We start from the raw sequence: 26,139 nt of genomic DNA on the forward strand, positions 1-26,139 counted from the left end.
TTCTTTTCTTTTCTTTTCTTTTCTTTTCTTTTCTTTTCTTTTCTTTTTTCTTTTTTTTCTTTTCTTTTTCTTTTTCTTTTCTTCTCCACATAGCTTCCAGTTTCTTCACAAGAAAAAGGATGTCTCCTCTCTTCATTTTGATAGTGGCTTTTCTGCTTTGCACCCTCCACCACAACTATGTTTTTCTGTTCCAAAAACTAGTTTTTGTTACATAAAAATTTTCATCCCTTTCTTAAATAAGATTTTTCTGGAAAAAATGTGAAGAAATAATGAGATATTTTAGAACATTAAAGGAAAATGAAATATGAAAATTTACACATTAATCTACATAAACTCTTCTTCCAATTTGTGGAGTAAAGTGATTTTGTTTTACACGGAGAAGGTGGAGTCTGTAATGATAATTTCTTTAATGGGATTTGCAGACAGCTGAGGTGGGAGGTGTGTCCTCCTCTAGACTACCTTCCCAGAGTGCCCTGTCTTTTAGGGCACGTTCCCACATGTTCACTCACCTTAAGGGTGTTTTGCCTGAGTTGTTCAGCTGTCTATTTCAAAATTGCTTACATGTTGCTTTCCAGAGGAATTCAGAGATACAAAAAGAGGATGATTGCTTCTAAATTCTAGACTTCAAAATCAAAATACTAGAAGCCTAGGACTTTGATGCTGTATGAATTCTTCAGTGCTGTACAGGGTCTTTTTGAGCGGTAGGCTGGTGAGCTACTTCTACACCAGACACACCTTTGGGTTGGGCTATTTTGGAAACTAAGTAATTGATGAGGTTCAAGGTATGGTCTGCTAGGAACAAGTGATTTTATTTTGTGTTTTTACATGTACTTTGATCAGCTGATGCAGTTGACAGACAGTCTGCTCTGTAAGTAAGCGACCAGGGTAGTGAACCTTTCTTGACTTTTTTCCAAGTGGGCATTGCTGGCTTTCAGGCAGCTAGGCAACAGAGAAAAAGAGACCTGGTATGGGGGTACCTTTATTTGGGGAGAACAATCCCTTCTACTCCCGGATCTGGAATGGACTAAGTCAGAAGTTGCAAGGCAAAAAATCCTGGGATAAACATCTGGATGAAATCTACTTACTCCAGCAGAAAAGGTACAGTGTATTGCAGCCTTCTTGTCTTCCCTTTCTTCTGCTGCTCCTCCCTGTAGCTGATACTCACTATTTCCCCTTAGGCTTTTCTGCCAGCAGATAAACTTTAAACAACCCTGGAGCACTTTTCTCTATCAGATTTCTCCTTTCAAGGTGGAATGCTTCTGGAGTGCCAATCTTATCTACTTTCACAGGTAGATTTACTAGGTCAAAAATTAAATTACCCTGAGTGCAGGACTTCAGTCACAAATTAATACTGTATACTTTTGTCTTTCCTGCTTCATTGGTAAAGCTCACCAGAAAATGCATGAAGACTTGTTTTTAACTATTACTATTATCATTATTATCATCATTACCATTATTATTATTATTAAGACTGTGTGTGATGTATATGCTACAGTCAGTTGAAATAGTAGAGTTTTTTTGTGAGGATTCTGCTTTCTGTCTTGCTAAATGTTGCCCTTACTGTGGGATAGAGCAGACCTAATGTTGTCCAACATTCTGATGGTCAGTCACCTCCTTAGTTGGACTGCTGTTTCTCACCCCTGTGACTTCAGTGTCAACATGTACAGTGACTCCTCTTAGAGCTTATGATATCCAGGACATTGCTTGTGTCTTCCCATGTGAGTACTGAATCAAGGCTGTTTTTCACTGCTGTGCAGAGTTGCTCCCTCCACCCACAGAAATGTAAGACTCTTCGTGGAAATACAGCTGTATCTGGTTTTCATTGTTCCCTGTCATTTCTGCATGCAAAAATGCTGCATTACTCAAATAGCAAATTGCTTCCAGTTGCTTATAAAATCTTTTTTTTCCTTCCACACAAAACTCTGAACATCTCTGGGGGCAAAAAGATGACTATGTGGGACAAAATCTATTTATCTGTATATATGTATATGTATACACACATATATGAATAGAAATAAGCAGGATAGCAGCTTAAGTGGGATAAAGGTATGTGTTTGTCTGTAGGGAAAGAACTTAGATATATCATCATCTAACTTCTGACCACGTAAAAAAGCATGTTCAAGTTTACTTCAGAGCAATAGGACTTAAACACACTTAAAATGGGAGGGGCAATGAGAACAATAGTATTTCCAAGGAAATCTGAAGTGTTTACATTCATGAAAACCATCACAAGTAACTGCAAAATAAGTTCTCAGAGGATTCTGTAATATCCAAACGAGTAAAAAACAGAAGTCTAAATATATTTAACATATTAAATCAATTATGTTGTTATATTAATTCCATACTATCACTTAATATCAATTAATAATAAATACTAGTAATATAAAAATATTTTGTAGTTATAACATTATCTTCACATTTTTAAGTCAAAGAGATGTGGAAGTAAGATGTGCTGATCTCTATCTAACCTCCCACTTGAAGCTGAACTACTGCCAGCAACAGATCACATTACTTGAGTCACATTTAGCTCAGTCTTGAAAGCCTCCTAGGCCAGAGATTCTGCTGTAGCTCCAGGTACCTGTTATGGTCTTGTAGTATCCTCCTAGAGAAAAAGGATTTTTTCCCAAATATTCAACTTGAACCTCCAAAATCATAACTTGATGCTCTAGTCCCTTTTTTATCATCAACAATTACCAAGAAGGGTTTGGCCCCTTCCATTTTGGTGCTTCCTTTTACATAGGCTACTGTTAGATTGCCATTTGACCCTCTCTTTGCTCATTACTCCTCACTAGTCATGTGCTGCACAGGCCCATGAACATATTGTGTGTTGCTACTGATAGAGAAAAACAGAAAAACCTGTAAGGCATATAAACTCATCTTCACAAACTTGTCTTAGATTACTATAGTGCAATCCCAGTGGTTCCCACAGTTACCTTTTCTGTGTTTTTTTTATAAAGGTCTGTGTAAGAACACACGTATTGCATACAATATCATTGTCTGTGAAATCAGGGTTGTATGGGGACACAGTTGTTCTTTTTTCCATTATAGGTCTATATGTTTCCTACAGCTTACAACTAACACAAATTACTTTTCTGCTATTTGGTCAGAAATTACATGGTGCCAATGGAAACTCTTTTCCTAAAGAGGGACAGGACAAATTCTTCCTCTTATTATCCTACTCTTCCCTTCTTGTCCCCAGAGATGCTCAGAGTGTGAGGAGAATGAAAATGAACATTTTGCAGAGGACTTAATTCAGTTTTATTGCTTTTGCATTTTTGGTTATGTATAGATTGAAAAATACAACAGGAAGACCTTGTATGGTGACTTGTGTATGAGAATTACTCTTTCAAAACCTCTGCTTTTGTGGAAAAACTGTTGTAAACTAAGAGGGCTTTTGCTACATCCTGTCATTTTGTGGTGCAGAACTGCAGTGTTGTGGCTTCAGCTTGAGTTCTTAGTGTTAATAGCGCTGGAATACATAGAGTAATTAGCAGAGATTAAATTCTACTATTGTTTTATTGAAAGCCAATGGTAAATGTGTTACTATTTAACTGATATTCTCTCTGATTGCACACAGAAAGTCTGCAAGAGAAGAACAGCGTTTGTTTCTGTCCTACAACTGGTGATAATAATACCTGAAAGCTAACTGTTTTGGTAGTTGTCACCCTCACTGGAATTGCTGTTCATTCTCTTTCTTCATGTGAAACAATTCTTTGAAGCTTACTAGGAGTAGATCTGAGCATTTTCCACAGGGAGGGATTAATACTGCAGTGTATAATATTTCCCAAAGGAAAAACCAGGGTCAGGAAATGTGATACAATCTCCTAATATTAAAGAGGAGTTTGAGTTTATTTGGCCTTTATCTGCTGGTTTCTTTCTGTTGAAGACTCTCCTTTTTTAACAGCCCTGTGGAATCCCAGGGACAGTGGTCACACCTCTTATGTCCTTTCTAGAATTATCTTTGGAAGCAAACTCTGGGATCTACATAACCTAGAGCATATAAGCATAAATCCTCAACATAATTCATAATGATGGAAAACAAAGAGATAAATACTTATGAACTTTTGGGCCTAGTAGAGGTGAAGAAGAATCACATGCCTGTCACAGTGTAATAGGTCTCCTGGAAATTATGAGAACCATTGTTTTATTTTTTTTTAGTCCAGGGCAAGAGGTTCTAAGGAAATGTGAACAAATTCCTTCTACCATGTAATTTTAGAAATTCCACCATGTGAAAATTGCACTGTTCATAAAAAATAACTAATAAATAAAATTATGTTATATTTTTCTTTCTAGTATTTCCTCTGTCTATAACTCTGATTGATAAATAATCTCTCCTCTCTGTGTTTCTTCTCTCTCACAGCTGCTGCTTAGGGATTAGTGGCCTTCATGGGGTGCTCTGAGGCTTAGTTTTTCTAATGACAATAAAATGGTTAACTTGTGTGGTACATTTAAAAAAAAAACCAAACCCAAAACACTCAAAATATTGTTACATATTAATTAAGTATAGAAATTTCTGCTATGAGAAATAATGCACTAGAGGTGCTTGGAATAATTTGCATATCTTGCAGAGATGGTCATTCCAAAGATGCCACAATATAAACTTTAAATCCCCTTTACTTTCTAAATGTTTTAGCCTCACAGACATATTAGCAAGCTGCTTTGCTTACCCTGAAAACAAACATGGCGCAGATAAAAAAGTAGCTCAGTCTAATGCTAGTAAACTGAGTTGCTTAAGAGTTGTACAGGGACACAGAGATCCTTCAGCTTCTAGACAAATCTTTCTCAACCTGGTAGTGAATGAGATGTCACCATAAATTTGCTGTTCAGTTGTACAAACATCATTACTGAGTTTTCAGCCCACAATTAACATAGGATTGTCCTGTCTTAAAATCCACTATGCCTGTCAGTATTAATCGGATCCTTTGCTGCCAAAGGTGACAGTGAAATAAAATTGGCAGCTTCCAGTTCCGCCACTTCATTTATAATATGTTTCAATAACAGTGCTTCTGAGTACTCAAGATGCAAAGAACAATCTATTGGAAACTCCCTCACTGGATGTAAAATAAAGTCAAAAGCAACAGTGACAGCATTTCTCGTCTTTTCTGTGGCCGTTACAACTTCATCCTAATGGAAGCTTTGAGCCTAATAATGGAAAACAAACCTCCTTAATTTCACAGGTGTATAGGTCCGCCAGAACTCATGTTTCCCCAGCAATGCACAGACATACACACATTCCACCTCAGTGCCTAAGACACGGTTCAGGCTCATAGCTTTAGGAAGTTATTTGGCTTCTTAAACTTGTCTATAGGTTTCCTTGTGAAGAAATAAAAGTGAAATTTGTGCCCAGAGGAAAAAAAACCCATCCCAAACTACAAAACTGTTAGAGAAAAATGATTAGACATAGGGTAAGGAACATAACCTAGAATAAAACTGCAAGAAAATCTGTATTGAAGTGGGCTAGAAATTTTGATGCAGAATGCATCAAAAGATGCTTCAGAGATCAAAAATGCTTCAGAGAACATTTTTTTAATGACTTAGTGATAATAAATAACAACTAAATCATTCTGAACTGTTAATCCAGTTCTGGCATGAGAATGGTCTCAGATGCAGAAGTAGAAAAAAAAAAAGAAAAGAAGTTAACACAAAGAGAATGCCCTGCTGGAAATGACTGACCAAGATTTCTATTGCTTAGTGTGGTAGATAGGGAATTCTTATCCCTTCAGATATTTAACTATCAGTTTCTTGTCTAGTATCATTGGCAATTATTAACCTGTTTAATTTATTTCCAGAGAAGCTCTGTTTACTCTCAGCTGAAAGGGCTTTGACAGACACCGGCAAGAGGTTCCAGTTAATTTGCTGAGTCTTGCTATTAGTGCTGAAGAAATGTGCTGACCGTGTTGATTGTCCAAGCCCCTGTTATCTGTCTTCTTTTCACTTCATGCAATTGCTTCCTAACTCGTTCTTCGGCATGTGCGAGATGATTGCTTGGATCCCTCTCACCTGGTTAGCTTCCTCTGCTCTCCTCTGCTCTCCTGAAATCTTCCAAATATTTACATGCACATGCATGTAAAGGAAGGGAGAAGATGAATCTCCTCTGGCAATTTCATGATGCATTGTTGAGCATTGATATTCTGAGCACCACAACAGGGAAAGAAGAGAAAGCTAAAACAATATCCTGCTGATGAATTTATAACTTAGATAGAAATAATTGCTTTAGAACCTCAGTAACTGACTATCTATGGGGATAAAGCATGAAGATAGAAGCAAACTTGAACTAGAGCAAGCAATAGGAAAATTCTATACAGTAAATGACTGAAGGTTTAGAATCTGAAAAGGGAAGAATAGACAGAGATGCTTCATTGCCCCTCTGATGGATTCAGTCTTGAAATAGAAGCTTACAATTGGTTGTTGTCCAGACAGTTCACATCTTTAATATCTTTCCTTGTTTTAAAAGAATAACCATATAAATCCCAATTCTTTTTATAACAGAGTTAAGACTTATGGACTAGTCCTTGCATTTTCTATCTCTCCATAAGTGTAATGAGCAGGATGCACTCCAAAAGAAGTGCTTAAGAAGCTGTAAACCCAAAAGGGTACATATTACTAACAGAAAGTGCTCATGAAATCTTTAACCTTGTCTAAAACTGTATTACAGTACTTCCTCAGTTAGAATCTGACCTACATTTTATCTTCTCTTTGTTTCACAATGGATTTGCAGGTGTTCCTGGTTTTGTTCTCACCTATATGGCCTAGTGGTTAGCGTGCAGGACTTTCACTGCTGCGACCACGGGTTCAAATCCCGGTCTCCTGGCCTGATGGAGGTCGTTAGCCCTGTGTGGCCATCCATCTATGAGAAGGACACTCTAAACAAACCTACGTCCTGAGGACCTCACTGCCATTGTCCAAGCTTGCTTGGCCCCGGCAGATGAACCTTAGGATTAAAGGGTGGGCTCAGTTCAGCGCAGGCTGTGTCTCACCTAAAAAATCCATTGCGCAGGCTGGAAAGGTAAAAGACCTTTCCCCAAAATCTTCGTTCGCGAAGATGGGGCCATATTATTGGAAAAACACTTCCTGAGCAAATAATTGAATAATCCCTGAAGAAAACTGAACAATAGTAGAACATGATCAAGGCTTACTAAGTACCTCTACATAGATACATTCCTTAGCTCAGTAAGAAGAACCCAGGAACACATCCAGGTGGATACTATTGTAGTTTTCGTTGCCCATCAGAACTACTGGTTTGCCTTGTAACTGTGCTTATCCTAAACTGATCCTGTAAGACAACATCTATACTGCCTAACATTACAAACCTAACTTATCTGGCTAAATTAGGAGCTCAATATCTATTGATTCCATACCTGCTGAAGGGAACAAAGAGGATTAGAACAGGAGTTTAACTAAGATGTGCTGAATTATCTTCTCAAGGTGTCTAGATATGTCTCTGCTGAATAATTCTCTGAAAGCCACCCTCTCCATTCAGTAACACGATGGTTCTTTATGGAAACTAAGCATCTACTGTAGGCAGCTCTGTTAAGAGACTAAGTTACAGATTTTGCTGTCTGCTGCTTTTACACACAGGAAGTCAAGTTGTAAAATGTAAAATTCATGCTACGTTTGATCGGTCAGGAAGAAAGTTGGTTAAATATACAGAAATTAAATAATTGAAAATGTTTTGAAGGTTCTAAATTCAGATGACTTTGTGTAATTTTTTGTATTAGTGAATTTGCTTCACCTAGTTTTTGACATTTATATGCTCAGTACATTGCTTTAATATATTAAAAATTAGTTGATAATTAGAATGGTATGTTTTAAATGAGAGTAAAATGTTTCCCCAATTATGGGACAGAAAATTAAATGAGAGTAAAAGCATATGCTATAAATATGTAACTCGTGAACCTTTGAGACATTACAGGCAGTGTGCCATGACATTTATTAACATTTCTGCGTTCTTCTTCTGGCTTGATCTTTGGCCTGAGATCTCTGGCTTTTTAAACCCAGTTGGAGGTTGCTACAATAAGAAGAAATGTTTGACAATTTTGCTCTCAGTTTCCAAAAGAGTATAGTATTTATTAGGTGTCTTCTTCATAGAAGTATTTTAATTTAATTAGTTGTTTACAAGGACTTTGGTAATTTTTGTGAGAAAGGTATTGTGTTTGTGTCCTCCCACATTGTCTCTTGCCCAATCCTTCCTCCTCTGTGAGGTCATTTGAGGGATAAAGGCCTACCCAGTAAAGCATCAACATATTAATTGTAGCTCTGTTTATACTATTGAAACCCCACCTCTTTTCCACTTCCTGTCTCTGAAAGTTACATTTTCCAGGAACACAATCTTTTTCAGCCAAAATAGTGGCAGAGTTGACAAGCTGACTTCACTAATACTTGATCTTACGACTTCTGCTCAGAGTGCCTCTTTATTTAATTCCTATTTGTCTGATCCTAGATGCAATCTTCTCATCAAATCATCTTGTCATTAGCTACTAATGCACTGACGCATGAGTAAGCTATAGAAGGAATACTTCCTTAAGCAGCAAGGCTAAGAGTTTGAAGGACACAAAAATATCTCAGAATGGCTGCTTGATTTGTTAAGGATGGTTCTTAATATTTTATTCTCCTCTGCTCTTCAGAGTTTTTCTTGTCTACTTTCTTGAGCGTTTGGTGACAGGAAATGCTCCTTTTGTGGAATGATAAATATAATATAATAAACCAATAATATATCGGTTATGCTTCTATTACTTGTAGCCTGTGCCCATTAATACACACTTCTTAAAATGATTCCTATTTATCTGTGTAATTCTGATACTTGTCCTAGTTTTGCTTTATCTCCCAAGTTTTCTCCAGTGTGTACAGTGCCTTTCCTCTATAAAGGAGTGCAGAACTCTCATATTTCAAGTGGATTAAATCCAGAGATAATGGCATATAAAAAAAAATTTGCTTCAAGATTTCATTGTTCATAAAAGAATAATTTAAAGGAAGAAATATGTATTCCTGTAAGCCACAGAATTTACATTGCCTGTTTTCCTATCATTTTATTGTTAAATTTTCCTGTATTTATGATGCACAAATTGTAAGAAAACATTTTTTGCAATGGGCCATTTATATTCTCTCTGTCTCTGATGTGAGTTTTCTTGTGGTTTATAGTAGAGTTTTGTTCGTTGGTAATGTATTCTCACATCAGTGTTATCACGTAATGCCAAACACCTATTGCTTTATCAGATTTATTTACCCTATAAACCCTATCCCCAAAATCTTGTAACTAAATAATACTAGCATATACAGAATATCACAATGAGAAAGCATTGACTGTGTCTTTAGATTTGACCAACATATTTGTCCCACATGTTTTTTGGGGGGGAGGTGTGTTTAACACTCAGACTATTTGCAGTTGTTACACTACAGTAAAAACACAGACTGAGTCTGGTAGAAAAATGAGGGCTGGTGTTCTTCATATCAGCTTGAATTTTTTTATTGTTCTACTGTAATCCTTAGACATCTTTACATCATACATTACAGCTTGACCTGAGCCATGCTAGAAAATCAAGAACAAATTAAACATCTATACTAAAAGAAAGCAGAGGTGAGATAAAAAGCTCAAAATCTGCATTTGAACAGAGATCTGGAACTGAACTCTTTTTATTTCATATTGAAAATTCATGAGCCGTAAACTGCTTGGATTTGGAGGTCTTTCTTCCACTTAAATCTTTAGCTCCTGAACTTGGCATACTTTAAATTCTTTTTTTGTATAAAACCAAAACAGCAAAAAACCCTATTCCAAAACATTTTCTTTATGAATTAAAAGATAAACCTGAAGATATTCAAGGATAACAGAAATATTTACCCCAAATTAGGAGATTCTGTTCTAATTTTCTGTGATATTTTGGTAGCCAACTCGTGGTTTTGAAAATTGGCAAAGATTATTTGGATGCTGAGCAAGCATACATTGCAGGTAACTCTTTTCAAGTGCTTATGCAAATTGATGAGAACGACACCCGAGCCTTCTCTTCTCCAGGCTAAACAGTTGCAGTTCTCTTAGTCTTTCCTCCTGTGAGTGATGCTCTAGTCCCATAATCATCTTTGTGACCTTTTGTTGAACTCTCCCAGTAGCTCCATACGATTTTTGTGCTGAAGATCCTAGGACCTGGACACAGGACTCTAAGGATGGCCTTGCCAGAGCTGAGTAGACCTGTTGTTTGCTTCCAAAGATCTTGCTGTAGTGAAGTTTGGTGGCTGTACTTGTAAATTCTTCATCAGCCCCAAAGGATATACTCAGATAACCCAGATCCTCATGGAAGATTCAAGGACATGCTTCAACTATAAGTGAATCACTCAGTCTGGAACTTGTTTGAGGGCATGCTCTTTCCCATGACATGCATAATTGCAGTTCTCAACATTTTCCCCAATTCTTTCAGCATCAGAGAAAAAAGTAGCTAATAGCTAAGCTGTCAAATTTTTCTTCATGACTTTGTATAACGAGGAACTACATTTCAGAGCTCATTTTTTTAATTATATCATAGGAAGCATTGCTACAACACAAATGACATTCTTGTTCGTGCCTTTCTATCCCTTATGGGAGCAGTTCAGATGACTTTTTTTAATTTATTGTGCTGTGTGAAATAACAACTGACCTTTTCTGGCTCCTGAGATAACTAGTCTACTGGCAGGAGGTGCATCAATGACCCAACATTCACTATCTTCTGTGCCTCAAAATGTGGGCTATACAAACCAGAAACATTTTGATTATTCGTTTCTCCTATCTTTCCCTCTGCTGCCACCATATGGTTCAGCCTCAGTAAGCCAAGAGATGAAGATCTCACTGGGTTTTTAGAATTGCACTGCTCTGCTTTTGCCCGATCTTTCTTTGTGCATTGAAAGAATACCTCAGACAGTAGATGTGCATTACCCATTTTTCAGTGAAAATGTTCAAGATACATGCTGCCTCGAGCAAAGGCCATGCTAGCTCTGGAAAGAGGCACCATGTGTTTGACTTTGTTTCTTATGAGCGTCTTTTTCTTTACTGCAGGATCTGGGAATCCCCACTCCTCCAGGCTGCCAAAGAGAATGACCTTGCAGCCATTAGGAAACTTCTCACTGATGGAACTTGTGATATCTATCAGAGAGGTAATTCAGATTATTTGCGAAAAATGGTTTTCTGTGGAAGGCAAGAGCTCCCTACAATGAGTAGTTTGTTATTTTGCTAAAACCTTTCCATTAGCAGCCTGTGTCTGTCTTATTTGCAACAAAATAAGTTTTCTGACTTGGTGTACTCATTCACTTCAGGCCTGAGGTCTGCCTGAATCAAGTACAAATACCTGATGTTTCTGCTCAGATGTCGGATTTTGGTGAAGGACAGAGACTGTGCAATTATGTGGCTGTACCAAGCAGGGAGGACCTAGCACTCCCATAATTCTCCACTTCAATGAATCTATTTCTGCATTTCTCCCATACAGTTGAATGTCCAGATGACTCACATGCTTCTCCTACTGTTTCTAGGTGCAGTGGGGGAGACTGCCCTTCATGTAGCTGCCTTGTATGATAACTTGGAGGTAGCAGTGGCTCTGATGGAAGCAGCTCCTGAGCTTGTCAATGAGAGGATGACATCAGAGCTCTACGAAGGTAACATTGCTGGGAATGAGGATGGACAGGATTCTCTGCAGGGGAAGAGAGGAAGTACTACCTGTATATTTAGGAAATTGGCTTATACTGTTCCTGGTTCAATATATTGCTAAACTGTTACATAGCAAAACCAACATACAAATGGAAGGTGGAGTTACATGAAATGCATGTACACACATGTGCAAACGTACAAAGGCCTTAACCACAGGTGGACCTGTTGGCTATTGTGAGATTGCAAGATTGTGAATAGTTTGCTTCCCAGAAGAGCGTGGCATGTCTTGTTTTTCCATAGAAAAAAATCTAGAAGGTGCATCCTGTTGAGGTTTTTTGACAGGTTGTAAAGTCAATTTTCATGATTTCATAAAAAGATTTAAGTAGAATGGGACCTCTGGAAAATCTGTCATACAACCCTCTGCACCCAACAGGGGTAACTTCAAAGCTAATTCCTATAGTTGCTGTGGATGCAGGCCCAAAATCTTCCATTTACCATGACTGACGTGAACTGTAGGCTACTGATCAGCCTGAAGTTACTTTCTTGGAAGACAAGGTTTTATTTCTGTGTCTTACAGGGCAGACAGCTCTCCATATTGCAGCAGCGAACCAGAACATCACTTTAGTGAAGGCTTTGCTTAAGAGAGGAGCCGATGCTGGCACAGCGCAGGCCACTGGACACTTCTTCAGGCGCAGCTCCCAGAGCCTTTTCTATTTTGGTACAGCTTTAACTTCTCCCCTTGTTGCTATAGGAGGGAACCAGCAGAGTGGTGAGGGGGTATGAGGGAGGCTTACTTTAGTCCCCATCTAAACTGGGTAAGCAGAGGGTCCTGTCTTGAAGTGTCATCAGACACACACTTTTTATCAGACAGTAAGGCTTCATCTGAGTATGTAAATGTTACATAAATGTAAATAATACACATTTTATATGTTTGCAAGTATAAAAAATATGTATTGTATAAAAATTGTACTTTAATATCTTCCTAGCAGCATATATTGCAAATTATTTTTCAACCTTCTTATGGAGGTAAACTCATGAAAAGAATACTTCATTCTTTTAGTGTTGTGTGGAGCAGGTCTTCTTTTCCTTTCTGAGTAGGATGAGGAGTGGTGCAGGAAATTTATAGGTTACTTAAAGTAATTCTTCCTTTCATATCCTCTGGCTTCATAACATGGATAACTTTCCCTCAGCATGCTTCAACCTCTCCTACCTCCTGGGTTCTTAATGTTGTTTCTCCCCATTCCTTTCATTGCAGGAGAGCATGTTTTATCATTTGCTGCCTGTGTGGGAAATGAGGAAATCGTACAGTTGCTCATTGAAAATGGAGCTGACATCAGAGCTCAAGATTCTCTGGGTATGTACTCTGGGGCTCAGTGAATTGCATACAGAGAATCTGGGCATTTTAATTCAGACTCTGTCATCTGTGTATTCAAATATTTTTCTCTCACTATAAGCAAATGTGGAATGAGGGACGTGAGGAAAATAAAAGGCACCAGTCAATTCTCAGTCTTTGCACAGAGCTGGGCTATTCTGCATAATTTATTTGGTCTGCTTTCTTCATAGGTAACACTGTTCTTCACATCCTGGTTCTCCAGCCTAACAAGACGTTTGCCTGCCACATGTACAGCCTGATTCTTTCCTATGACAGGAACAAAGAGGGACCAGGATCACTTGAACTGATCCCTAACAATGAGGGTCTTACTCCATTCAAACTGGCTGGAGTTGAGGGCAACACTGTGGTGAGTTTGTGTGACTGGTATCTCCATACAAAAGAGCAATGGAGAACTTGAAATAACATCATTCAGACCAAGGGAGTTTGTGCATGTTCTTAGTGGGTAGAAGATCATAACAAGTACTTTTTTTTTTTTTGCTAAAAGTGTCATGTACGACCAGAAGACCCTTTATAATAAATTTCTTTATCTTAATGAAAGAGATGAGTGCTTCAAGAATAGATATTTTTTACCCAATTTTTGAAGCATTTGACTTAACAGAAAGATTCACCCCAAGTAATGTTTTGAAAGTCTCACTGGAATTGTTGTCTTTGTTGTCTAGAGTTCATTACCCTAAATGTGACATGTGGGAAATTTCTTTAGATATAGACAGGCATTTATTCACAGAAAAAAACGTATCATTTTAGGCAAAATCTCATCCTTCCCCTTAACAAAAAGACAAAGGTGGTTAGTATTTCTTCTGTAGATTCAGTAAGGACAGGATCATTTCCCTTGTCGTACCTCTTCTCTGAAAACTTGTAGAAGAGTATAAAAGAATTGTGTTTCTAATCAATATCTGAAATCCATTGATAGGATGTATGACTGTGTCAAATAACTCTAGCAGTTTGATTAGAATTTAGAGTAAAAATCACTCACCCTTTACCTCAAGCATGAGCTAATAACCAAATAGGAATCAGAAAAGTTCTTTCACTTCTTAACCTGTTGTAATTGAGAGATATGAGAACCACAGCAAGTACCAAGTTCAAGAAAAAATATGTCATAATTAAGGGGTTTTAACAGCTTTATTTGTTCTCATTGCAAATACCCTCATTGCAAATGCATATACTGGAAAGCTTCTGATATCCTTGGCCCTCTTCTTGCCTCCTCAGATGTTTCAATACCTTATGCAGAAGAGGAAGCAGAATCTCTGGTCTTTTGGCCCCTTGACCACTGTGCTCTATGATATCACAGAGATTGACTCCTGGGCTGAAGATCAGTCCTTCCTTGAGCTCATTGTATCAACTAAGAAGAGAGAGGTACTGTGGGCACTGTGTGCTTTCTGTGTGCAGACCATGGTGAATTATAAAAGGAGAAACATGATAAGTTTGAAGGTTCAAGCTCTTTTATATGATCCATAGAGCAAGAACTTCATACCATGTGCTGCAGGGAATACATGAAGTGTAGCAGTTTATTAATGATCTGGCTACATCTACATCTGATGCTTTAGATTATGGAAAGAATTTAGTAGGAGCAAGCTACAGAAAAGGGTTGCGTCTCATCAAACTCAAAGACATACTAAGTACCTGTAGAGTAGCTGTAGTAAGTGTCTTCCTACAACTGCAATTCTGGTTAACTCTCACAATGCCCCTGTGAGACAGGACTGTACTCAGAAGTCCTAAACTGGAGTGCATTTTAAAACCACTCGTTATTATTCCTTTCATTTAATGACCGGTTATGACTCAAAACAAAGGGGGCAAATTATCTCTGCTCTAGGCTCAAAAACTTGTAAAGAGATTACTAAGACAAAAATAGCAGAGTGTAATGGCAAGCTTAGACAGATCTCCATAAGACTTTCAAGGTACCCCACCCTGTCAATTGTAGTCACCTTAAATAATCCTAATAGGACAGGAAATGAATCAGAAGACACTTAAATTAGCCCAAGTCTACCCATCCTGTATTATTTCCATCTGTCAAAATTTTAGTCAAACTTTTCTAACAGAAGTTTCAGCTATTGGAGAGCTTTGTACAGTGTAGAGGAAGTCTGTGAAGATCTCATTTGCTTTTATGTAAAATAGGCTATGTTTCTATGGTGATACATAGAGAAATTCAGGGAAGAGCAGCCTTAGAAGTTGTCCACTTTAGAAGACTAAACCATAATCCTAGAAGAAAGCAGAATATTGTGCCTCTGTCTTATCCCAAAACATACATGTAGTGCAAAGGATAAGATGATCCCTAACATCAAGAGATATAATGATTTCTTTATTTTCCAGAATGCTCTTAAAAATGTGCAATTGCAATTTTTTGATGTAGAACTAGTTATTATTTTTTGCATTTGATATATGTTTGGCCCAAAATGTTTGCTGTCTCCTCTAGAAGAATGCTATGTGTTACCCCATGATATCGTACCCTCCCAGGACATCTTTAACCCCCAGTTGGAAGCAGGTTTCTCTTGTATTAAGGGGAATGCATACACACAGAGGTACTGAGATATATTTTCTGATCCTTAAGTGAATGAAAAGTAAAACAATAGAAGGGAACTAATCTACAGGAAGATTATAGTAAGCTTCAAACTTATATCATCCCTTTGAAAATGAAATGTAGTTTCCTATGCAAAGAATTCTAGAATTCTGATTTCTACAGAAAACTGAACACCTATAGGTACATTATCTCTCTCGTAGTGTGTGGGTCAAATTCATAAGTAAAGTGTAAAGTACCCTGTTGCTTCTACTTATGCTCTAAGTGTCAGTCTTCTAACAGAAGCTGAAGGCTTGACATAGATGATTCAATTAGTTATCACTCAGACAATATAATGCATAAACTTAAAATGTAGTACTTTTATGTACGCTATAGAGTGTTAGATAAGTACATATATCTTCTGGGAAAATCTTGTGGTATTCTTATCTTAAACATCTGATAAAAAACTTTGTGTTCTACTACTAACAGGAATATTCTGTCATCCTCAGTTCCATGTTCCTACATAGACAACAAACTTATTCCAGTATCTAAAATGTTTTTCTTGTACTTCCCACTGGTACTCAAAAGCTGTTCTCTGCAGGATATATTTTTTATTTTTTTTCCAAAGCTCTGTAGTGTCAAACTGTGTAAATCCAAACCCTCATTTTCAAAATAAATTCTGCTTTGTAATGCTGAATAGGATAGGTGAGAATAGTTTGTTAATACTCTCCCAGGAAACAGTGTGAATGATGCTTATAAAAAAAGTGTGCTTATGGCAATTAACTCCTTCTTTCTATCTTTCTCAGGCACGCCAGATCTTGGACCTAACACCTGTGAAGGAGCTGGTGAGCCTGAAGTGGAATATGTATGGTCGTCCCTATTTCTGTTTCCTGGCTTTATTCTATATACTCTACATGGTCTGCTTCACTATGTGCTGCGTCTACCGACCTCTGAAACCCCGAACGGGCAACAAAACAAGCAGCAGAGACAATACAGTCTATGTCCAGAAAATGCTGCAGGTACTGTGACTGTAGGAGTCAGGGCTCCATAGGCAGCATTGGGCAATTCCCACCTAACCTACTTAACCGGAAAGTTCAAGCCATTCCCAGTCCTCACATATTACAGCTGTCCTCATACTCTCTTTCGGCCAGCTGACCGTTGTCAGGGAGGAATATGAGGTGCGCTCTGCTCTCCATTGTGGAGCTGGGCTGGTTCCTGTGGCATTGCCAGGTCTAGTCATGTTTATTGTAGAAACAGTAGGCTGCCTTCATCCCCATCCTCTTTTTAAATTTGCTTTCACTTTCTTTAAAATTTAATTTTAATTTCCATTTACTTTTTTTTTCCCCAGGAATCTTATGTGGCATATGAGGATGAGCTGAGGCTGGTGGGGGAACTGATCACAGTCATTGGAGCTGTAGTAATTTTGGTTCTTGAGGTAAGAGAAATGGTGAGCTGCATAGTTTCAAGTTTTGTCAAGACAGATCCTGCTTACTATACAAACATGGATTCGTGCTCACTAGTTGGTAAGGGTATTTGCTTACTCTTAGGTATATGGCAATAGACATTGTCAAGAGTATGTATTAGATGAGACAGAGACTGTGACAATGTCCTAGTAAGACTCCATGTGCCGAAGAAGCGATTAGAAGGACGGGTCATACTCTCAAATACTATATGCAGGGTAATGCCACAGTTCGTGTTAGCACCATCCTTGGGTCCAACTGACTCCCAGATGTTGTTTCACCCAGCTCCCCTAAATACCCATGTATTTAGGGGTGCTGGATGAAGTGAATTCTGTGCGTACACAGAAAAGTTTATATTTAATTGGAGATTGTTTACTTTATGAACCTGTAACAGCAGCCTTTCTCAGCCAGAGTTCTGAGGTGAACGTATTTAAGTTGTTCTCCTTACTATGAACTCTCCAAAAAACCAAAAAAAAGGCAAAATTATTTAAATCAGAACAAATCTATTCCCCATGTGATTTTATTATAATATGAAATAGAAGACTGAAACTTGTATGAGAAAACTCAAAGGATGATGCCAAGAAGAACTGAAAATAAAACAGGTGTTGTAAGCAGCTTTCTGCCTATGGGGCCCATTAGGCACGACATCACCAGCCGGTCAAAAAAGGTGGTTGTTCCACTTTACTCTGCACTGGTTCAGCTCCACCTTGCGTATTATGTGCAGTTTCGGCCACCTCAATATAAAATAGACATTAAGCTATTAGAGACTGTCCAAAGGAGGGCCATGGGGATGGTGAAAAGTCTGAAAGGGAAGCCGTATGAGGAGAGGCTGAGGTCGCTTGGTCTGTTCAGTCTGGAGGAAACTGAGGGGGGACCTCACTGGGGTCTTCAACATCCTCTTGAGGGTAAGCAGAGGGGTAGGTACAGATCTTTTCACTCTCGTGATGAATGACAAGACTCAAGGAAACAGCATGAAGCTGAGTCAGGGGAGGTTTAGGTTAGATGTCAGGAAAAAGTTTTTCACCCAAAAGGTGGTTGGGCACTGGAACAGGCTCCCGAGGGAAGTGGTCACATCACCAAGCCTATCTGAGTTCAAGAAGTGTTTGGACAACACTCTCAAGCACATGCTGTGACTCTTGGGGATGTTCTGTAAAGGGCTAAGAGTTGGAGTTAATGATCCATGTGGGTCCCTTCCAACTCAGGATATTTTACGACCCTATGTTCCAGAAGGACAAGTCTGTCTTTCTATGTTTGGTCAGGATCCTGGGGCTAGGCTGCAACTAACACAGTGTAAATAATAACAAACTCCTTTGGTTCCCCTGTAAGGTCTTTTTTATCTCCATTATTGGGGCACGGCACCTCTCTGCGACATGTCTCTCAAAGCAACCTCTGTCTCATCCCAAGAAGGGCCCACCTGCCTCAACCATTCTGATTTTAAAGTAACAAAGAAATCAATCTGTTAACCATCAAACAAAGCAGATGCAGCTGCCTCCAGGAACCTCCGAATGTATGTGGTTACCATGACATTTAGTAATATGATGGAATCTGAGTCTTAAAGTTAATAGGATGTCTCTCTTAGATCCCAGATATCCTTAGAGTTGGAGCAGCGAAATACTTTGGACAAACAATCCTAGGAGGTCCTTTCCACATAATTGTGTAAGTACAGCACTTTTTAAGTCCAGTAAACGTATTTTCTCCCATTTCTCCCACTGCTGTCTTTTGCCAGATGAATCACTTTCTCCATTCTTTTAGAGTATTCCTTTTCTTGATTTATTTCTCTTACTGGCTCAACTGAATCTTCCTCCACTGAACTTTTTTTCGCTGTCTCTTCTTTTCAGCATTACATATGCTTGCATGATTCTAGTAACCATGGTGATGCGTCTCACCAGCACCACTGGAGAGGTGGTGCCCATGTCCTTTGCCCTGGTGCTAGGATGGTGCAATGTCATGTACTTCGCACGAGGCTTCCAGATGCTCGGACCTTTTACCATCATGATTCAGAAGGTATAAGACACAAACAAATACAGACTTTTTACACACATCCTGACACCTCTTTCGGGATAGGAAGAACTGTAAGAATAGTTTTTCTCCCTCAGGACTAGAATTAATGGCAAATGGACAAGTTCTTGTCTGCACAGAGGGTTTAGGACTTTCGCATTCTCTCTTTGGTTCAGAAGTTTCCTTTAGTCCTCTCATGGTCTAAGAATCTGGGAAAAGGTTTACATAGGGTTGCACTGCGACTTGGTGGGACAGTTGGGCCTTATGGTGGCTCTGTCTTTTCTCTACAGATGATATTTGGAGATCTCATGCGCTTTTGCTGGCTCATGGCTGTGGTGATATTAGGCTTTGCATCAGGTGAGTCTACAAAAGAAAAACAGCAATATGTTACCCCTGACAACTGCTTTGGTATGAATTAAGAGTATGGATTTTGATTTAATCTCTGGTTGCCCTCTGAAAAGCTGGCAAAGGTGGTGATGATATATAGCTTCTATTTCTCTAAGTGTGGTCACTTTCCTAGTACTGACTTCTGTTCTCATGAGTTTGGTTTTCAATTCTTGCTCCTTCCAGGGTAATAGAAATAGGATAATTCAGATAATTCCACATATATGTAAGTCCAGGTTTAAAAACATACTGCATTTCTGATACTTGTCTGTGGAAAATGAGATTAACACACATAGCTTTATTATATCCTTGAGGAAGTTAAGTTCTCTATTCTGAGAATAAATAAACAATCCAAGTAATTTTGGGTCATTTAATAGTAGAAATCAGTGATTCTGTAGAGGGATTTGTCCTTGCTGGGTTCTGCACTAGCATAGAAACACATGCAACTCCTTCCCAGGCCACTTTTTGTTATCACAATCTCCTACAGGACCCTGTTGTTCCTCTTGTAATGTGATTCCTGTTGTTAAACTCTCTCTTCTTTTTCCTCATTGCTCTCCTCTAGCTTTTTACATCATCTTCCAGACAGAGAATCCTGAAAACCTTGGGCAGTTCTACAACTATCCCATGTCCTTGTTCACCACTTTTGAGCTGTTCCTCACTATCATTGATGGCCCTGCAAACTATGATGTGGACCTGCCCTTTATGTACAGCGTGGTATACTTTGCTTTTGCCATCATTGCTGCCCTCCTTATGCTCAACTTGTTAATTGCCATGATGGGTGACACCCACTGGAGAGTGGCCCATGAGCAGGATGAGCTCTGGAGAGCCCAGGTAATCTAGTTAAGGTTGGCATTCCTACCTTATTTCAAATAACAGCTAGAAGCCCATCAGCCTCTCTTGTACATTCTGTGGCTTCCTAGCTGTTTGTTCCCTGCATGCGGAATCTCTTATTAAATAGAATTAAAGTGGTGTCGTTTTTTACAAATAACACTTCTATGTAACTGAGTTAAATTATAATTATAGGGATTGACGGTGGGGGGATAGAATGCAAGGTAATGATTGTATGAGGGTCAGTGATGCCTTAAGATCTATTAAGAGAAGTTGGCCTGACTCTCTTGCTCAGAAGGCAAAAAATTCAACCAGTTCTATAGGTAATCAACAGGAAATCCATTTCCTAGTACTCTTCTGTGAGAAAGCAATCAGTCAAATGGTTAAATGTAGTCATATGGCCACATTGGTAAGTTCTGATGAGTTAATGTGGGTATAGATACTGTCCTCTTCTCTAGCTTGCAAACTGATTATCCTACTCATTGCCACCAATTATAAAAGAAAAGAAATTTAACACTGTTTTAAGACCACCATTGCTTCCACAAAACATGGCACAGTTAGACCTAAAATAGCGATTGCCCTATAATAAATGGAGTACTGACTCTACTATTTTTTTCATTACATAGGGAGCTGGTAATGAAGTATGGTATGGGTCAGTGCTCACGAAACTGATAATTTTGAAAGAGAGTCTGATTTTTTTCTAATTCGCCTAAGTTCTTTCTTTTTTTTCATTGAAAAGGTTGTCGCTACTACTGTCATGCTGGAGCGGAAACTGCCAAGGTGTCTCTGGCCTCGCTCAGGAATATGTGGACGGGAATATGGGTTAGGGGACCGATGGTATCTCAGGTGAGTTCTCCTCTAGTGTGTGCATGTGAGGATCTAAGAAGAAGAATCCAATGTATGGGTGTTAATAAAGAGCCTTTTCAGTGGCCTGGGGAGGAGTGTTTGGAGAGCTTTCCTTACAGAATACAGATCCCAATCTGTTTTCTGTCTGTGACTGGTAGGCAAGCACTGTTCCCCTCAGAAAGCTCTGCTGTGCATTTCCTTGTGAAAATTGATGAGGCTTTCTTATCCAGTAGTTACATGGACAGACCCCGGAAACTGCATGAGTTGCAAGGCCTGAATTTTCCTTTCAAACTTAATATAATGAGTATCACAAAACTTCACTGCTGTGCTTGATTGGCTGACCCTATCCATTAGATACATGAAATGACCAGTTAGAATAAATCTATTAGGCATTCAACAGCAATGAACTGCTCTACAAATGATTCAAAATCAGAACTGGAATAATTAGAGTTAAGATTTTTTTCTCATGTGGACCTAGTAACTATATCGTATTTTGCAACAACTACATCAGGTGGCAAAGTCTTATGTCCAGGATTTCAAATTAGGCACTGAACTAACAAGATATCTGTAGCCTAGATAAAACTAAATTCCTCATTATTTTTTATTTTAATCAATATTTATGCCAGGTGAGAAATTATTTACCTTATGGGCATGTGTCTTTTCTAACTGCACCATCTTTTGATGGTAAAGCCAGAAGGGGGAGTGGCGGCTGTATGAATCATAGAATAATAGGATATCCTGAGTTGAAAGGGACCCACGAGGATCATCACAGTCCAACTCCTGGCCCTGCACAGAACTTTCTGCAGTTTTTGACAGAGAATTGAGCCTTGTAGATTATCAGGTTTACTAGAAAGAACAAGCAGACCTAAAATGGTAGCAGTATGCAACACCTTCAGACCAAGATGCAGAATAAAACAATATATTGCAAGAACAATTATGCACTGGATGATATGAGAAAATAGTGTTGCTGTGAACTAGTTCTGTCAAATTACGTGTGTTCATTGTCATCATCATGGCTGGGCTTCGCAAACAAAGATTTGGGAAGGGCTCTTCCCGTGTTTGTTGCAAGATGTTCATTGTATATAGCATGACACAGTATTTCAGAAGGCAGCTTATAAGTAATGTAGAGAAGGGTTGGTGGAAGCGGAGAAGTTAAATGAAAGTGCAGCAAAGAATAAGGGGCATCCTGAGTCTGACAACCATGGAGTATTAGAGGAGGAAAGTCAAGAACAGAGAAAAGAGATGAATATATGCCTATACACAAAGAGTCTGGAACTAGACTTAGTGGGTTAAGTCTTCAAATTGCTTACAGTTGGCAAAATGGAAAGGGCAAATCATGATTGGGAAATAAGTTAAAGGGCAAGAAATCATGGGCAGACAAAGGTACTGAAGTCAATGGTGTGGATAAATGTCTAGGAGATAACTGTGCTAGCAGCCCCTAGTACCCTGCCTATAATCACTTTTCTGCTTCTGTGCAGATTTTCTGGAAGATCAGCATGCCTGTTTTTGTGGAGGGGTTTTGTTGATAAACTGATACTTTTCCACATTGTTCAGTTTACGTTTTTTAATCCTCTTACAGAGTGGAAGACAGGGTTGATCCCAACAAACACAAGATGATGCGGTACACAGAAGCATTTAAGGCTCAGGATAGGGATAACTATGACAAAGGTTCAGAAAAGCTGGAAATCAATAGAGACATCCTGTATAAGAAGGAATTTTCTGCTCTGTCATTGTCACGAAGCACATCCAGAACTAGTTCTCACCGTGGCTGGGAGATCCTGAGGCGCAACACTTTCCGCCAGCTTTGTGGAGAGGTTGGTCATGCCACGGAAGAGGAGGTCTATGATGTCTAAGAAGCTTCTATTTTTACTCCACAAGATGAATCCCTTTTACCACAACAGTTGTCTTCTATAGCTGTTCATACACTCCTCAGCATGCTACACACGTTCATCAGCCTTGAAGAACTCCACTGGTGAAGATTTCATGAGCAGTTCATGGCATCTATGCTATGATATATAAATGCAGTCTTTTCTCTCCTACTTATAAGTGCCTCTGCAGTTGCACTGATATTTGCACCAAGCTGATGGGCTTGTTGAACTATATAATGCAAACGAGCAAGAGAAGCCAGCAATGAGATTTCATCCATTTATGAAGAAGTGATCAGTAAACCCTCTTCCAGATTGTTACATGCAGTATAATCTATCTCCCCAGTTTCACAAAATCACAATGCTCTCATAGCAAAGAATGATGACTGAAGTTCTGGTTTATGATTTGGTACGGAGTTGGAAAAAAGACCAACAACCAAACCCTGTAACTGAGCTCAAGAATAAAGGTAGTTGTTGATACTGTGATGATTAAAAAGGACTGTAAATACTCAGCTGACATTCAGGGCCTGACAGATTGTGGCCTCTGAAGAAACGCAGTCTCTATTAACTGCATTTTCAACATTGCTATCTTAGCACAACTGTTATCATTTTGGTTTGTGTTGCTGTTGCTTGTTTGGGTTCTTTATTGGTGATGGGGTTTTTTGCTTGTTTGCTTGTTTGTTTGTTTGTTTTTGTCACATGAATGCACTTTAAGCTTTTGAAAAGAAGTGATTGCTATTCCTGAGAGGATTCTGAAGTGGGAACTTCTTTTCCTATTAAGACCATGTATGACCTGGTTAGGTGACTTTCAGAAGTGTGAAATTTCAGCAGAGATATTTATCTCCCAAGTGAGCTAAAGCTGGTCTTTTGTTTTCTGTGGAAGAGTAGGTTTCTGAATCATAACTCCCTGACTTATAACTGAGACATCAAGGTTGGGTGGTGAGCTCTCCATAACACAGAAAGAAATAGTGAGGAAATAAATGTTGGATAGATGAATAAGGGCTATTGCAGAGGCAGTTCAGAAGCTGGTGTGCGCTCGCTCTCTGTCTCTCTGAAAGTCTATAACTATCCAATGAACAACTGAGTCACCCACACATGCCCTTCCAGGCATGACACTGTGCCAGTCTGTCAATTTATCTTCTGCCTAAGGACACTTTAAGAAAAATGAAGAAATGTAAGAAATGTTCTGAGAAATGGACAGTCGTTTCAGGTTCTTTTGTATTCTCAGGAGTGCGGAGTTTCATTCCAGTAGCAGAAGTTAAGAAGAAAGCAATCCATGGTCTTTACATTTCCTTCCAACAGGGCTAGTAACAGCAACTTTGTTTTTTAAGAAATCAAAGACTATTATCTAGCACTAGACTTTGAGCCAAATCATTGTGCGATAATCAAAGAAGATAATGAAAAAGCTGAATCCAGTGGATTTCTAATTGTATTGAAATATCAAACATCTCCTCTCTTGCAGGTGCTGTGACAAGTATAATGATCTTTATAATTATGTATATTTATTTAAATGTCCTCTTTCTCTTACTTGAATGTGTATTTTTTTTTGTGCTCCACTGGAAGACTGACAGAAGACTGTCCCTCTGGAATTCAACTGTATACTTTTGAGTTGACTCTTTTTATTGAATTGAAGTTGTTGCCTAGTCTTGGTCACTCAAGTCCTTTGGCATTTATACTGCTGGTCTGTGGAGATGGGATCAATGTAGCCAATTAACCAGAACTGTGAAGTGTTGCTCTGATTTTAGATTAATTTTTTTTCATAGTGAATTAGAAATAATAAGAAGGGGAGGACTGATGATTTCTCCATCCTACCCCTGCCCCCAAGTATAGTAGACTTTTTACTAGTTTGAAAACCATAGAAATACAATAGATATGGAGCCACATATTGTCATTTCTACAAAAGAATTCATCTTTGTGACATAATAATAATAATAATAATAATAAGGGTAGTTTGAAGTACAAGATGTGTAAGCCTTGGTTCTGATTTTGTGTTCTTCTTCATTGCTATAAACAATGAGAAATTTGATCTTAGAAATTAAAACAACATTTTGACATTGCAGGAGACAGAATAAAATTCAGTTACCAGTGCTAGGCCTTTCATGATTTCTGTATCTGCTCTCCATAAAAAGAAAAGAAAAAAATCCAGTAGCAGATTTAAGGAGGTGCCTTCTCTTGTAAAATTACATTCCGTGATAGTTAGCTTTCAAGCTCCTTGCACAGAACCCGTGCATATAACAGCATCAGAACTGTGTGATTTATTTTTTCTGTCTTTGGAGTTGCCTAATGCAAATAAGATAATCATAGAATCATAAAATAATTTGAGTTGGAAGGGACCTTTAAAGGTCATGTAGTCCAGAAACTGAGGAGGGATATCTTCAACTGAATCAGGTTGCTCAGAATCCTGTCCAGCCTGACCTTGAATGTTTCCAGAGGTGGGGCATCCACCACCTCTCTGGGAAACCTGTTTCAGTATTTCACCATCCACACTGTAAAAAATTTCTTACTGGCTCCTATTGGAATTTGACTTCCAATTTCCTGACATGACTTGCATATTAAAAAAAAATCTTAGAAAAAGACCTTATACAAAAGGGGGCAGAATATTTTACCAGTAGGAAATTGATTCCTCAGTCTTTTGTTGATGATCAGTGGTGCAGACCATTTTTAGCATAGTTTATTTATCTGGAGGATAAACAGCTACAGAAGAAAATTTGAGGTGGGAAAATTCAGTAGATGTAATAGGCACACCAGAAGATGGAAATATTAAATTTAATATGTAAATGTGGAATACCTACCCTCTTTCATTATGACACATATACATGAAGTGTACCCATGTGAACCTCAGGTGATGAGGTAATGGGAGGCAGTAGACTAACCTTTGAGCAGTTTCAAAGCAATCTGGCTCTGACACAGAAATAGCAGTGACTATAGTCACACAAAGGCAAAGCACTTTCGCTGTAAGATTCCGCATGAATGTGATGCTTACAGATTTGCTTCAAATTTGTGTTTTGTGATGTAGTTATACCTATAATTCTGTAACAGTATTGCTGCTCCTTGCTGTTGCAAGGTGTCTTTTCTCTCCCTCCTAACAATATTGCAACAATTTCAAGGCAGGCATTCCTCCCATCCTTGAAACTGCTAACTTCAAACTTTCTTCTACATCACTGAAGTAACTTCTGAGTTTATGATAATGTGATAAGAATGAATGTTTTGATCCAGTTGCTTGTAGTAAAATGAGATCTATTTTGCTGACAATAAAAATATGGAGTATCTGA

General features: G+C 38.5%; 1 protein-coding gene across 2 annotated transcripts; it reads left to right on the forward strand.

Moving 5' to 3' along the window:
• The first annotated feature begins 500 nt into the window (after positions 1-500).
• Positions 501-26,139, forward strand: LOC113966612 (transient receptor potential cation channel subfamily V member 6-like). Of its 2 annotated transcripts, none has more exons than XM_027681514.1 (15): positions 501-1,098; positions 11,018-11,115; positions 11,488-11,610; positions 12,180-12,320; positions 12,858-12,956; positions 13,166-13,341; positions 14,202-14,348; positions 16,293-16,505; positions 16,835-16,921; positions 18,526-18,602; positions 18,785-18,950; positions 19,235-19,301; positions 19,891-20,159; positions 20,896-21,002; positions 22,582-26,139. In XM_027681514.1, exons 1-15 carry the CDS (start codon positions 968-970, stop codon positions 22,853-22,855), a joined length of 2,175 nt encoding a protein of 724 aa, XP_027537315.1. In that variant the 5' UTR covers positions 501-967; the 3' UTR covers positions 22,856-26,139. The 2 variants fall into 2 exon arrangements, with proteins under 2 accessions (XP_027537315.1, XP_027537316.1); XM_027681515.1 differs by having other exon boundaries at positions 16,293-16,331.

Source organism: Neopelma chrysocephalum, unplaced genomic scaffold, assembly GCF_003984885.1.
Source record: "Neopelma chrysocephalum unplaced genomic scaffold, ASM398488v2 Primary Assembly neopelma1_60, whole genome shotgun sequence".
In the NCBI taxonomy this organism is placed as follows: domain Eukaryota; kingdom Metazoa; phylum Chordata; class Aves; order Passeriformes; family Pipridae; genus Neopelma; species Neopelma chrysocephalum.